This window comes from Pipistrellus kuhlii, unplaced genomic scaffold (assembly GCF_014108245.1).
Source record: "Pipistrellus kuhlii isolate mPipKuh1 unplaced genomic scaffold, mPipKuh1.p scaffold_m20_p_20, whole genome shotgun sequence".
Lineage (NCBI taxonomy): Eukaryota > Metazoa > Chordata > Mammalia > Chiroptera > Vespertilionidae > Pipistrellus > Pipistrellus kuhlii.
In genome coordinates, this window is record NW_023425516.1 from 15,222,445 (window position 1) to 15,237,374 (window position 14,930).

The 14,930-nt window shown below is 43.0% G+C and overlaps 2 protein-coding genes across 5 annotated transcripts in view; one reads left to right on the forward strand and one right to left on the reverse strand.

Moving 5' to 3' along the window:
• Window positions 1–9,970, forward strand: part of ATP2A2 (ATPase sarcoplasmic/endoplasmic reticulum Ca2+ transporting 2) — a 48,137-nt gene extending 38,167 nt beyond the window's left edge. Inside the window, exons 12-21 of one of the 3 annotated variants that reach the window (XR_004990003.2) lie at window positions 40–162; window positions 264–482; window positions 1,395–1,730; window positions 1,951–2,171; window positions 2,707–2,909; window positions 4,182–4,267; window positions 4,485–4,618; window positions 5,134–5,251; window positions 5,332–6,885; window positions 9,160–9,970. Coding sequence is in view for 2 of the 3 variants with exons in the window: in XM_036449292.2 (XP_036305185.1) it covers window positions 40–162; window positions 264–482; window positions 1,395–1,730; window positions 1,951–2,171; window positions 2,707–2,909; window positions 4,182–4,267; window positions 4,485–4,618; window positions 5,134–5,251; window positions 5,332–5,452; window positions 9,160–9,173 (1,575 nt within the window). In the remaining variant the exon portion in view is untranslated. Of the gene's footprint in view, window positions 1–39; window positions 163–263; window positions 483–1,394; window positions 1,731–1,950; window positions 2,172–2,706; window positions 2,910–4,181; window positions 4,268–4,484; window positions 4,619–5,133; window positions 5,252–5,331 lie in introns of all 3 variants that reach the window. The other 2 variants (XM_036449292.2, XM_036449293.2) reach the window with 2 other exon arrangements.
• Window positions 5,877–14,930, reverse strand: part of ANAPC7 (anaphase promoting complex subunit 7) — a 39,248-nt gene continuing 30,194 nt past the window's right edge. The window contains exons 11-14 of one of the 2 annotated variants that reach the window (XR_006742376.1): window positions 13,448–13,506; window positions 10,534–10,597; window positions 8,318–8,402; window positions 5,877–7,360 (exon numbers count right to left, since the gene is read on the reverse strand). The gene's annotated coding sequence lies outside the window, so the exon portion shown is untranslated. Of the gene's footprint in view, window positions 8,403–10,533; window positions 10,598–13,447; window positions 13,507–14,930 lie in introns of both variants that reach the window. The other variant, XR_006742375.1, reaches the window with a different exon arrangement.

Here is a 14,930-nt window from a genome sequence, read left to right on the forward strand (position 1 = left end):
TCATCGTCCAATGGCCTTTTATATATGTTCTCCTCATAGGTCATTAAACAGTTGATGAAAAAAGAATTTACTCTAGAGTTTTCACGCGATAGAAAATCAATGTCGGTTTATTGTACACCAAACAAGCCAAGCCGGACGTCGATGAGCAAGATGTTTGTGAAGGCAAGTACAGCAGGTTGCAATTGAGATGTTCTTGCTAGGATTAGGATCCTGGATGAGCCAGTAAATAAAATTGTTGACCTAAATCTGTAACGTTTTTCCAGGGTGCTCCTGAAGGTGTCATTGACAGGTGCACCCACATTCGAGTTGGAAGTACAAAAGTACCTATGACCCCTGGAGTTAAGCAGAAGATCATGGCCGTCATTCGGGATTGGGGTAGTGGCAGCGACACACTGCGATGTCTGGCTCTGGCCACACATGACAACCCACTGAGAAGAGAAGAAATGAAGCTTGAGGACTCTGCCAACTTTATTAAATATGAGGTTAGCTAATGAAGTTTCTTCACCCACACCCTGCAGATTCATTGTGTTTAAACAACACTCCTTTGGTAAAAGGTCAAATGTGTCTTGCCAAGAAAGAGGTGTGGTTATTTTTCTGCTGGCCAAATACATCACTATTATAATTTAGGTTGCTGCTTCAAACATATATAGTTAACAATTTAATACAAGTCTTTTACTTACAAAGTAGAATTATCAAGACTTGATAAACTTATAAAACCTATTTTGCAACTCCATGTAAATTAAGATATTTTAAAAAATGAGAATTTTTTTTTTTACTTGTTGGGAAGAGGGGAAGGGAATGGCAAGGGCATGCTCCTTGGAGAGAGCGTGCCTTTTTAACAAAAACATTCATTAGTTAGCAAAAGGTCAAAATACCCAGGTTGAGACTCGCCTACTTTCTGCTCATAGCAGAATTCTCTTGTATCAGTAATGTGACTTCCTGGTGCATTGAATGAGAGTACAAATTTTGACCATTAAATATTTAGTAATTCCCTGGTTTTTGTCATGATCTGGGCTGTTTCTCTAGGATTCTGTTGAATAGTAGGTAGGGCTGTGGGGCAATAAAGGGCCACTATCGCAGCGCCTATTCCTCAGATTGCTTTCCCCCCTCATTTCAGAATATTGTCCTTACAAAAGTTAAGGAATGATTTTATAACAAAAATGTAGCAATGCATTTGTTTCCTATTAACTGGAATTAATACTGTTCTTCATTGGATTTATATCTGTGAAGTATGAATATGTATGCATATTAATCTTAGATAAGAATCGAAGGTATAGGCTTTGGCATAAGAAAAATGCAGAAGAAACCTTTGCTAATAATGTATAAGTAGTCCTGTTTCTCACTAGGGAAAAAAACATCTTCCTGTTTCAAGATAAGGTGATTCTTTTGTGCAGACCAATTTGACTTTCGTTGGCTGTGTGGGGATGCTGGACCCTCCGAGACTTGAAGTGGCCTCTTCTGTGAAGCTGTGCCGGCAGGCAGGCATCCGGGTCATCATGATCACAGGGGACAACAAGGGCACGGCCGTGGCCATCTGTCGGCGCATCGGCATCTTTACGCAGGAGGAGGATGTGACGTTAAAGGCGTTTACAGGTCGGGAGTTTGATGAGCTCAGTCTGTCACAACAGAGAGATGCCTGTTTGAATGCCCGCTGTTTTGCTCGAGTTGAGCCTTCCCACAAGTCTAAAATCGTAGAATTCCTCCAGTCTCTTGATGAGATTACAGCTATGGTGAGTACAAATTTTGACCATTAAATATTTAGTAATTTCCTGGTTTTTGTCATGATCTGGGCTGTTTCTCTAGGATTCTCTAGGATTCTGTTGACTAGTAGGTGGTGTGCTATGTGTTGCATACAGGGAAGATTGTAGAATAGTACAACCCCACAGTACCTTCTGAATCAGTATCTTCAGTCACGAGGGAAGTACTTAGTGACATCGGGTTCCCTTTCAGACTGGGGATGGTGTGAATGATGCTCCTGCTCTGAAGAAAGCAGAGATCGGCATTGCCATGGGTTCTGGCACCGCAGTGGCTAAAACTGCCTCCGAGATGATCCTGGCCGATGACAACTTCTCCACCATCGTGGCAGCTGTGGAGGAGGGGCGGGCAATTTACAACAACATGAAGCAGTTCATCCGCTACCTCATCTCATCAAACGTGGGGGAAGTTGTCTGGTAGGTCCATAAGACAATCACTTGTGTTCCTTTATCTAAAGCTAGAGGCCCGTTGCAGGAAGATTCCTGTAGGAACAGGGCTTCCTGGATCATGAGCAAAGCCCGCTAACCCACCGCCTCCCTGCACTCTCCCCCGCTGCCGCCCTCACCCCACTTTCCTCTTTCCCTCCCTCTTCCTTGTACACTGCCTTCAGTCTTGGCTCCTTGTCTGTGTATGCAAATTGACCACCATGGCTGGTGGGTATAGCAGAGTGGTGGTGAATTTGTGTCTCTTTTTTATTAGTGCAGATTGTAGCCAGTTTTCCAGATTTGTTTTTCCTATAGCAGTAGCTTTGGTCTCTGAGCATGTGGTGGGGAAGGAGGTCCCGTCAAGATGAAGAAAGTTATTCCAAGTATCCATTGTTGCTGTCCATCAATTTTTATGGAGTATCCATTGTTGCTGTCCATCAATTTTTATGGAGGAGTCGGGCATGGTGATGCTATTTGAATAGTGACCTAATTTGGGATGTTTCTCTTTTTCCTTGGGTGGAAACAGTATTTTCCTGACAGCAGCCCTTGGATTTCCTGAGGCTTTGATTCCTGTCCAGCTCCTCTGGGTCAATCTGGTGACAGATGGCCTGCCTGCCACTGCATTGGGATTCAACCCTCCTGATCTGGACATCATGAATAAACCACCCCGGAACCCAAAGGAACCACTGATCAGTGGATGGCTCTTTTTCCGTTACCTGGCTATTGGCTGTGAGTAGTTTTATATTAATTTATAAACAAAACGTTTGTGAGCCAAAATTTTGTAAATTCATTCCTTAAAAGCACATTTTGCTACTCAATTTACAGTAAATTTACTCTGTTTTAGCATCTTCCTCCTGCCTTAGATCTTTGTGAGGTTTTCAGATTTAACATATGGACGAAGGGATACAGGGACTACTCAGGCTTTACATCACTAAGATAATAAGAATGAAGACGTGTGCTCATTAGCATAATGTGGTTGGTAAATGAATGCATGGACCTCAGCCACAGGTCAGACTCTTCTCCAGATGTCACCTATGTAGACTGCCTCCTCCTGATTCTGGTTCTCTTCCCCATTTTATAGGTTAGGAAAGGGAGTCCGAAAGAGGTTGGTTAACTTCCCTAGGGTTCCATAGAAAGGTGACTTTAAAATTCAAAAAGCCACCGTGGCATAAAGTGGGCAATCTCTTGGCCTGTCATTTCCCCTCCAATGGTAACAGTTTCTCAGATGCCCTTCTAGAGGGGCTCTAGCAAACAGATTTTGTCTTATCTTAAGCGATGGCACGCTGCACAGCCCTTGTGTGCTGAGCTTTGTCCTTTTGTATTTCTTCCGATGCTGGGTAATCCCCGCATCAGTGCCTGTGTAGCTAGCTGCCTTATCTCTGGGCACCAGCTGCCTACTGCACTGGTGTAATAGGTGGGTATGAGGGTGGGTGCACTTGTATCTTTTGGTGGATGCTACCACAGTGGTACATTTTCTTATTCTGTGTAACAAATGTGCTGAATTAAAAAGTAATGGGGAGTGGTTCTCATAATTGCCTTCAGGTGTTGCTCTGTTGCTTAGTATTCTGCATTAACTAAGTGCTCTAACAGCCTTTCCACATAACAGTCCTGCCAGGGTTTTGATGGAGCAAATTAATATACATTAGTGTACAACTGAGAGTATCAGTTTGCCTAAAAGTCGTGGATGGTGTGATCTGGTCCTACCACACTGCAGCCTTACTGTGTATTGGCAGTGGACTAGAGAAGGGCATGGCTATGGTAAAGGTCCTATACCAAATCAGTAGAACCAATTCCTCACAAACTCTGGCTGGATGGTTCTTCTGGACCACAGACCCCTCTCCTTGTAGAAGCCTTGGTCCAGCTGCTTTTGCACAGGCATTTCAGCTATTGTTGACATACCTTGTCTTTCATCAGTCCTGGTGAATGGATCCCGAGGCAGCAGCTACAATGAATGCTGCAGGCTGCAAACCCATGTGTCATTGTCGTGACGTTTGTTCCCAGGTTATGTTGGCGCTGCTACTGTGGGTGCTGCTGCATGGTGGTTCGTTGCTGCTGATGGCGGTCCAAGAGTGTCCTTCTACCAGCTGGTATGTAGCCATCTTCCTTTCTGTACCTTGGGTGCAGAGGGTTGCAAGACCAAACACTGTTAAGGCTCAATCTGCAGTTGCATCAAAAGATTATTCTGAAGAACCTGACTTTTCTGGAAAATGGGGTCAAGGTCTTGTGTGGGTGTGTTGTGGACTTAGGGAATTGGTACATGGACTTAGGAATTGTCCTTGGCTGACCATTGGGCTTTTGTTGCAGAGTCATTTCCTACAGTGTAAAGAGGACAACCCGGACTTTGAAGGTGTGGATTGTGCAATCTTTGAATCCCCGTACCCAATGACAATGGCCCTCTCTGTTCTAGTAACCATAGAGATGTGTAACGCCCTCAACAGGTCAGTGAATTCTCTTGGCAAGCTGGGTGAAGCTGGGACAGAAGGCGCTGTGTGATTGTGTGTGGTGTGTGTCATTGTTGAGGATCACAGGAAAGCCCTTCCTTCCCAAAAAGAAAGAACAAGCAGCACCTGCTCCCAAAGTGTGAGCCTCATCTCCAGGAAGTAGTGGGAGTGCTCAGCCATGTGTTTGTTCTAAGAGACAGGGAGGACGCCTGTATGCCAGTGTGCTCAGGGAAGGAAGGAGCTTTTTCCCTTTAGCATTGCAACCAAAGGTATCGTCCAATTAAGCCAGTGACAAAAGTGGAAATTTCAGAAATAGCCTAAATGTTAAGGGCAATTTTGAGACCAAAGCCTAGATTTTAAATTGGAAGTTTGTTCTACATCTGGACATTAACTTTGCTACAGTAGAAACTTTAGTCAGAGGGTAATGCCAAGTTAGCCGCTGCTTATTGAAGCGTATTTCTGAACAATCTGTCACTTGTGACACGGGCCTCTTTACCTCTCTCCTTGTTTAGCTTGTCTGAAAACCAATCTCTGCTGAGGATGCCCCCTTGGGAGAACATCTGGCTCGTGGGCTCCATCTGCCTGTCCATGTCACTCCACTTCCTAATCCTCTATGTGGAACCCTTGCCAGTAAGTAGTGGCGGGACCCAGGCTGGGGACTGGTTGCCTCTTCAGCAAGGCTGGGGCTTGACAAGGCTTCTGTGTTTCAGCTTATCTTCCAGATCACACCGCTGAATTTGACCCAGTGGCTAATGGTGCTGAAAATGTCCTTGCCTGTGATTTTAATGGATGAGACACTTAAGTTTGTGGCCCGCAACTATCTGGAACCTGGTAAAGAGTGTGTGCAGCCTACCACCAAATCCTGCTCGTTCTCCGCATGCACCGATGGGATTTCCTGGCCATTTGTGCTGTTCGCAATGCCCCTGGTGATCTGGGTATATAGCACAGACACTAACTTTAGTGATATGTTCTGGTCTTGACTGACAATTTTACATAAAGAAGATGTTTTAACTTAATCAATTTTTTTTTTTATTGTTTAAAGCAACTGTCTATTTCTGCTGAATTTTCACATGAACATATTGGCTGGTGAAGGAGGTTTCATACTCTAGATTTTGTTTTGCTTTTTCTGACTCCAGTGGGGCAAGATTTTCCTTTTTTATACACATAATTAAAGTGTCCATTGACATGTACAGAGAACTAACACTATTTTATGCAAATATTTTTTTGTAGATGACAAAGCATGTACAGTGTTCTGTTTAATACTCATCCTTGTATAAAAAAAAAATGTTGAGCCAGCAGACATTGTCAGCAAATTAATTGGCAGCAGATTTTAGGAAATGAATGTGTGTGGTTTTTTTCTAAAATGATATAGCATGTATTGTGTCTTTTGCATGATCATCTGGATTTAATCTAAGATCACAGTCTAATTTTTATTCATAAGCCAATTTTTCTGCACTGGGCAGAGTACTGCTACCTCAGTCAGTATTTTTTGGTTTGCCACTCCCTCACCCCTCTTGGTTCACCTCCACCCCTCCCCACTCTTGGCCCTGGTCCCCACACTGCTCGGCTGCTTCTCCGTAGGATTTCGATGGTTCTGTTTACATCAGTCTTAATAAGAGGTATGCCTGTTCTCGCTTGTGCAGAAAACATTGTTCCAGATTCGATTGGGTTCATGTCCCCTCAGATAGTTTTTAAGGTTATTTATTTAAATGTCTAGTGTATTTTATTGTAACAGACATTGTTTTGCCAACATTGCCTATTTCAGTGGCACTTCACAATCTAGTTTAAAAAATAAAACATTTTAAGTGGACAGAAAAATATCTGCCTTGTTTTTAACTCCTAAGTGGCCTAGCTTGAACTATCAACTTTCTCTTAAGTTCTTAGCTCAGACCTTTAGTTTTACTGTACTCCCAGGGAAGAAGGATCCTGTTCTGCTGCAGAGGTAGTTGTAAGAATTTTATTTTTTAATGTATAGGCACTGTCTTCTGTGACACATTTTATGCAAGTTTCTGCTGGCCTGATGTAGAGAACATAAAAGCAAATGTGTGTATGTATATGTGCGTGTATGTGTTTTGTAAAATCTGTAAATAGCACATGACCAAATGAACATATTGTATAGAACTATTTTTATTTGAATGTGGCACTAACCACCACCACCATACTATGATGCATGTTCCAGATCAGTCTTACCAACAGTGTATAAGTCATTAACAGTCCTAACTGTGGTGTTTTCCTCCAATGCCTTCCAACATCCATCAACTAATGTGAGTATTCCCTGAAATGTAGATGCTTTAACCTGAGGGTGACTGCTACCAATTGAGCTAGCTGTGTGACACTAGTGAACAAGCCCCATGTGTCAGGCATTGCTGTGCTCTGTGGCTGTCCCTGAGAGCAGGGGGCATATATGTGTTACCTGTGCCAGCTGTCTCGGAAAGTGGCATAGCCAGATGTTCATTGGGGAGGGTCTGGAGGAATAGAAACCCATTCTGATTTTGTGAGACTGAGCCTTTGTGAGGGAGCTGTGCCTTTGCTAGTGCTAAGGTTCACAAAAAATTGTGATTCTTTTGATCTTTGTTAGCTGCAAGGACTCATCCCAGAACCTTGGTTCATTAAAAAGCAAAAGCTAGTAAAAGCAAGTAACTGAATCGGTGAACTCACGTATCCGTAGGTTCCTCTTAAATAGACCACTTTTCCTCCTCTTCTGGGTCCCATCCTTTGCAGCTGAGACTTGTCTTCTCTCTGCAGGGTACATTTAGGCGTTAGTAGGGTAGGGCTCTGCTTGGCCAGCAGCCCACCAGCCTTGTTAGCAGGTGAAGGAGGCCTAGGAAGCACCTTGTGTTCAGTGGATTGGCAGCTTCCTCCCTGTGAGGCCCTGAGTGTTCTTGTGAAGGTGTTTGGGCCCTGGTTGCTAGACCAGAAGATGTAGTGCTGGCCGTTTCGGGGAAAAGTTAAGTATCAGGCAGGACAAGGGGGTGCTGCTGCCAAATCCAGAGGTCTGTGTGTGAGGAGGTGGATGTGGAGACTGACTGAATGCCGAGAAGGGAGGTTGGTTTGCTTGGCAAATAATGTAGGGGGGTAGTTTTACCCATTTTAGCATCATGAGTGATAAAAAGAAAGGGGCCAAGTGGGATCAAATGCCAGGAGTGTGTCTTGGCTACAAACCAAAACAGGATGTCTGAGCTTATTGGGTGGTGTGTTATTCAATGGAAACCAAACTAACCAGTCAACTTTCACTGACTCAGTTCCTTGATTTAGTGGCCTTTACAAAGTGAGCCGAGTGCTGTGGGCTGCTGTAGGAGACACGCACAGCCCCAGATGGCCCTGAGCTGGTGGGTCCTGGTGGTTTCTGAGCTTCAGGCCCTTCCCGCCCACAAAGGTAGTTTGGGCACCCACTTCCTTCAACCCAGACAGCCGAGTCCCTGTGTTTGCTCCAAATCGGGCCTCCTCAGCAATTGTGTTGCTGTGGGCACATCCATGGCTTCAGGTCTCAATCTTGCAGTGAGTGGCAGCCACCCAGTCCCCTCTTCACCGAACAGGAAGACACTGTTTTTGCCGCCATCAGTAATTGGATGGGGCAGCATCCTCCTTAGACCCACCATGCAGGTGGTGTTGCCAGGCAGTTCCTGCCTGAAACACTTTCCCTGTGGCCTGCGGCCCATCCCATTAGTGTTCTGCTTTTTGCCACTCCATGCTCACCTGGCGTTTCAGATACAGCTTTGCCCAGAAGATGACAATCTCACACATCCATCCCATTCCTGGGGCACCACTCCAGCAGCTTGTTCTGCATTTAAAATACAGGTAATATGTTCACATTCAATCAGGAGAGTGTGAGCCCAAAGACAAGCAAGACAACTGCCAGCCTCCCTCACAAGCAGCTGCTACCACATCACACTCAAGCTGGGCCACTGCCCCCCGATATCTGTGGGAGGCATCCCTCAGCAGTATGAGGCCACAAGCGATAGCTCAGTGTCTGCCAAGCACCTACCACAGCCCAGAGCCTGCTGCATCTACTGAGCTAAGTGGCCATTGCCTTTGAAAGCCACCAGGCGTCTTTCTTGAAAGGGAATGGTGATAAGCAGCTGAGTACAGAATTTTGTCTTGAGACCAGGCATGGCTGGGCCTGCCCCTGGGGAAGGATGGGGAGGAGGAAGCTAGAGGCTTGGCGCTGATTGCCACACTGCTCACTTCTGTCTGCTTCATGACCCTGCACTGCTAACTGAAAACCGTTCCTTCTCTTGCCCTGTTACACCTGAAGCGATTAAGCGCCTGCCTGGTGGGATTCTCCTATCAGCCAGGGAGCTTTGCTATGTAGACAGATGACACCAGGGATCTACGTTGCCAAGCCAGTGTTTCCAAATGCTACCCTGTGTGGACAGTGACTCGGAAACAGTTATCAGAAACACTGGTCTTAAAATCTTAAAAAGATCAAGCTGAATATTCTCTTTCAGCTCTCACTATTAATCTTAGTCTTAAGTAGTTATTCTAACATTTCCTCCCCGTGTTTCATAAAGCTGATTTCCTCTTTCTTTCCTTTTCAGCAATACTGGAGTAACCGCTTCCTAAGCCATTTTGCAGAAATGTAAGGGTGTTCGGTTGCGTGCATGTGCGTTTTTAGCAACACACCTACCAGCCCTCTGCATGATTGAAGTTGGGGGTGGGGGAAGAAAAGTAGGAAAAAAAGCTCCCAACTCATTGTGTGTTATGTGGAGGAAATGTGTATTACCAATGAGATTTTTAGCTTTTAAATCAAAGTAATAATTACAAATGTACAACTTAGCTTAATGAATCTGAAAGCCTATCCAGAGAATTTTGGTTTCTTTGCTGCAAGAAGAATGAGGTTCTGAAACCTTATCCAAGAACTTAGACACCATCAGCCAAGTCTCCGTGCTTCTCTGTCCAAAATGTCATAGCTTATATAAATGTACAGTATCAATTGTAATGCATGCCTTCAGTTGTAAGTAGCCAGATTTCTCTACAGTGTCATTGAAACATGCTACTTTTTAATTGGCCCTGTACAGTTTTTGCTTATTTATAAATTTATTGAGAACACTACAGGTGTTGAATGGTTAAAATGTAGGCCTCCAGTTCATAACTTGTTAAATTTTGAGTGTGCAAACAGCTATTTTGCGCTGTATTAAGTATAACTTATTTAATGAAATCAGAAGCAGTAGACAGATGTTGGTGCAATACAAATATTGTGATGCATTTATCTTAATAAAATGCTAAATGTCAATTTATCACAACGCATGTTTGACTTTAGACTGTAAATAGAGATCAGTTTTTTTCTGTGCTGGTAACAAGCATTGCACAGACATGGTTTCAGGTAAATAAATCTATTCTACAAGTTCACAGTGTGGTGTTGATTGTTCTCCTATGAGAGGGGTGGGTGCTGTGCATGAGGGCCTGCAGCCCCGAGCAGTTTTGCCCTCGTATAGATAAGAGGAAGGGGGAAAGTGGTTGGAGAGCAGAGTGGCAGAAGGTCTGCTTATGTGATAAGATTTATAAAATGTTCCTGCCCTGGCTCAGTCTCCCATCAGTGGAAATCTCAGAGACTGCAGCAGTGGAGAGATGGTTCTAACATTGTTCAGATTCTACCTTCCTGTTGTTAATATAGAAAACAGAACTGAACTGAAATAGGACAGAAAAGTTCATTTGGTAGTTATTTAGTACTTATCTGCCTAGGCCTTTTCTCTATAAATTTTCTAAGATTTTTTTTTTTTTTTTTTGGTCACCTAAAGAAAAAGGAATCGGATATAAGAATAGTTGGGTGATTCTATAAACCAATAAATACAAGTTCTATCAACTCTATAGATATGGAATAACCATTTGATTAAATTTAACATCCAGATTATAACTCACATTTTATAACATGAAAAATAAGCCAGAAGTATTGAAACACCAGAATTACTCACCATCCACCATTGCCTCTGCTAGCACTGTTCTGGAGAACTGTGGCCATCAGACAAGAGAAAATGCCTAGAAGTAAACAGAAAAGCAGTGTTCACATATCAGATGTATTGAAAGGAACATCTGGTTCTTAGGAAAGTTTGATTTGGGGGGAGAATGGGGAACTGACATCTTAATCTGAAGGATATATGATTTATATGCTAATGATACATGAAAATACCATAAATTGGGTTATTCATTATGCCAGTGGTCATCTTGGAGGGGAGAGCTGTATCCCCTATACCCAATCAATTACAAATGGATCAAAAGGCTTGAAAATGAAACTACATCCCCAAAAGAAAAATGTCTAAATGATATAAAAAGAAAACTGGAATGGTTTACACATAAGATGTTCAACCCCACTGGCAAATTAAAATCAATGAGATAATACATTTTATGCCCATCAAATGAACAAGAAAATGGATCTTCTAATATCTAGGGTGTGGAAAATGGGCCCTCACATTGCAGAACAACTGGGTAAGTTTACAGATGCTCTTAATATACCACCCAGCAGGTCCACTCCTTAGAATTTTTCACACCATTATCAAGATGTTTGTTAAAGTATTGGAAACAACCTAAATAACCATTTTCTTGCTGTTAGGTACATTTGAGGCACATCAAAATCACACTGCAGCAACGAAAAAGAATAAACCGGAGGAGGTATCAACAGAGATAAATCTCCCTGCACAGAGAAACCATGTATATCAACTTCAAAGTATGCAAAACAAGAGGACCATGTAATAGCTAATCTGGCCTTAGCACATCTGACTGAGACACATGCACTACTAGAGTCTAAATGCACAGCTTCTAGGGAAAGTCTTAGAAAAAATGTCAGCTAAACTAAGCCAAAAATATTTACATTTCAAGTGCAAATTCGGCTCCACGTGGACTAGTAACTCGGAAGACACCAGCTACAGGGGAGGTGATAGGATAGTGGTTCGTTCCAGGAGGAAGGGAGGTGAGAGACAGGCAGGTGGTCAGGGCTTCGCCTCTCAGTAAATGCTTCATTGCTATGTATATAGGTGTTCATTGTGCCCGTTTTATATGTCTGAGATTTAAAAAACAAGGCATGAAAGTATCAGGAGAAAACATGGAAGAAAAGCCTTTTTTTTTTTCTAGGCATGGAACAAAATCCTAGAAGACTGATAAATTGACTATATAAAAATGTAAAAATTTCATATAGAAATGTAAAAATTCCAGAATAGACTAGCTCTCTAGAGTTAGGAAAAGAGATTTGCTGTGCTTGACAGAGCATAATCCATTCACATGTTTGGCGAAGATCAAACTTTGATATTGATCTCTCCCCTTTGCAGCTGGCATTAGGAAAACAAGTACTTATGCTGATGGTGAGAATATAAATTGGCCCAATCTCTGGAAGGCAATTTGACAATATGTGATATTTTTGAAAATCCATAACCTCTGATTAAGCACTTGAATATTATATAGTCCTCAAAAACAAGGTAGATCTGTGTGAACTGGCAAGGAACAATGCCTAGATACATTGTCTGCTCAGTAAAACAAGTGCAGAGCAGTGTATAATATTCTACCATTCGCTTTAAAAAGGAGAAAGTTTCCAGCAATGCTCGCTGAGAATAACTGAAAACACTGATACAGATGGTGGGCACTAGGTTTCTCACTGTTAGAGTGGGAGGTTACAAATAAGCAAGGGGAGAAGTTTAGAATGATCCATACAGTAATGAATTACAGTTGGAGACACCAGGATGAACTGGTGTCTCCAATTTGATATTTAGCTTGATATAGATGATTTTATACAGGACTATTTCTAGTTATCCTATCTAATATGCTAAGTATTCGGTCATCTGGTTGTTCAACCAAAGTGTAATATGCTAATGATATGCTAAGACCGCTCAACTGCTTGCTATGACTTGCACTGACCACTGGGGGGCAGACAGTCAACTGGTCAACCAGTTGATGTGCACTGACCACCAGAGGGCAGACACTCCAACAAATAGGTTAGCTTGCTACTGGGGTCTGGCCGATTGGGACTGAGCAAGATGGGCTAGACATGCCCTGGAGCCCTCTTGCAGTCCTCCTGGGCTGGCCAACCTCCCTCATCTCTTCCTGGCCCCGATCATGCACCGGTGGGGTCCCTCGGCCTGGCCTGTGCCCTCACAATCTGGACTGAGGGACCACCCCCACCCCCACCCTGAGTGCATGACATGCACCAGGCCTCTAGTGTGTATATAAATATATATTTCCTTGCACAGTCAACTGAGGGGTGAGAGCAAGGACACTAGTAGTTTTAGGTTTCTAAAAAATAAATAGAAGGAATCAAGCCCCCTGGAGAAATGGCTGATTCCAGGGCTGGGATAGGAAACAAACAGCACGTGCCAGAAAGTAAGGAAGCGCTCAAAAATCAAAACCATACATAATGAGGTCATGTCAGAGAGAGACAGAAGCCAAATGAAAAAGCTCCAAATGACCAGAATTGGAGCAATCTGAGAAAGTGGGACTGGACTATAATCCAAAGTATAAAATACATTTCCACAAGTCCATGTCTACATAAATGAATCTAGAAATTTCCCATACAGAAGAGTTCCACATAAATACTCTGCCCTCAAGAAGGGACACATAAGTCCCTATTCCTAAGTGTGAGCTGTAAATAACCCACAGGGGAGAAACTGACAGACACTACCCCAGCCAAGTGAGGTAGGTCATCTTGAGAGCATGTCCCCATGGTCTGAAGTGATAAAAGTGGCATCTCACCTGTGATCTTCCTCTCCCCTAAAGCATATAACCTCAGTTTAATCAAAGGCAAAATATCTGACAAATCCGAAAAGACATTCTGCAAAATACCTGATTGGCATTCCTTAAAAACTGCTGAGGTAATCAAAAACAAGGAAAATATGAGAAACTCACAGCCAAGCAGAGCCTAAGGACACGCAGTGACTGGATGTAACACTAGACTGGATGGGATCCTGGAACAGAAAGAAGCAAAAATTAAAGAAATCTGAATAAACTATGGGCTTAGTTAATAAAAACATATATTGACTCATAATAATGTATAAGTAATGTAACAAATGTACCATATAGTTGTAAAATGTTAATAGAGAAAACTGAGTATGGAGTATATGGAAGTTCAGAGTTTATTTTAAAATGCTGGAATATATATTTCTTAAATCCTCATAGAAATATCAAAGAACTACAAAATGGTACATAATTTCCAGTCCAAAATCTAAGAGAATGCGAGAAAGAATCAAGGTCCCTTTTCTCCTAGTAAACTAAGCTGTGAAAACAAGCAAAATTTTGATAGCTCACTGAGTACAAAAGGCGAAATCAAAATCCAGGGCCCACCAAACGTGGGGAGTCTCCTAGGACATCAAGCTGTGGCCCTGAAAGATGAATTCTGTAGGGAAGTGCCTATCAGTAAACAAGTAGATAAATGAGCTGTGGTAGCCGAAAGATGAATTCTGCAGGGAAGTGCCTATCAGTAAACAAGTAGATAAATGAGCTGTGGTAGCCCTAGCTGGTTTGGCTCAGTGGATAGTGTCGGCCTGCGGACTAAAGGGTCCTGGGTTTGATTCTGGTCAAGGACACATGCTTGGGTTGTGGGCTCAATCCCCAGTGGGCAACGTGCAGGAAGCAGCCAATGGATAATTCTCTTCTCATCACTGATGTTTCTATAGCTCTCTCCTTTTCCCTTCCTCTCTGAAATCAATAAAAATATATATTTTTTTAAAAAGCAAAAGCTGCCGAAGCCGGTTTCGCTCAGTGGATAAAGTGTTGGTCTGTGGATTGAAGGGTCCCAGGTTCGATTCCAGTCAGGGGCATGTACATTGGTTGCAAGCACATCCCCACTAGGGGGCGTGCAGAAGGAGCTGGTCAACATTTCTAGCTCTCTATCCCTCTCCCTTCCTCTCTGTGGAAAATCAATAAAATATATTAAAAAAAAAAAAAAAAAAAAAAGCCGAAACCGGTTTGGCTCAGTGGTAGAGCGTCGGTCTGCGGACTGAAAGGTCCCAGGTTCGATTCCAGTCAAGGGCATGTACCTTGGTCGCGGGCACATCCCCAGTAGGGGGTGTGCAAGAGGCAGCTGGTCAATGTTTCTCTCTCATCGACGTTTCTGGCTCTCTCTCTCTCTCCCTTCCTCTCTGTAGAAAATCGATAAAATATATTAAATAAATAAATAAACAGCAAAAGCTGTGGTATTCTTACACCATGGAATACTGTGCAGCAGTAAAAAGATCTCTTACCCTTTGAGACTGCATGGAGGGACTTGGAGAGTATTAATCTAAGCCAAATAAGCTAGTCAGAGAAAGACAAGTATCACATGATTTCACTCATATGTGGGATCTAATGAACAAAATAGATCCAGAGCCGGGACCGATTTGGCTCAGTGGAT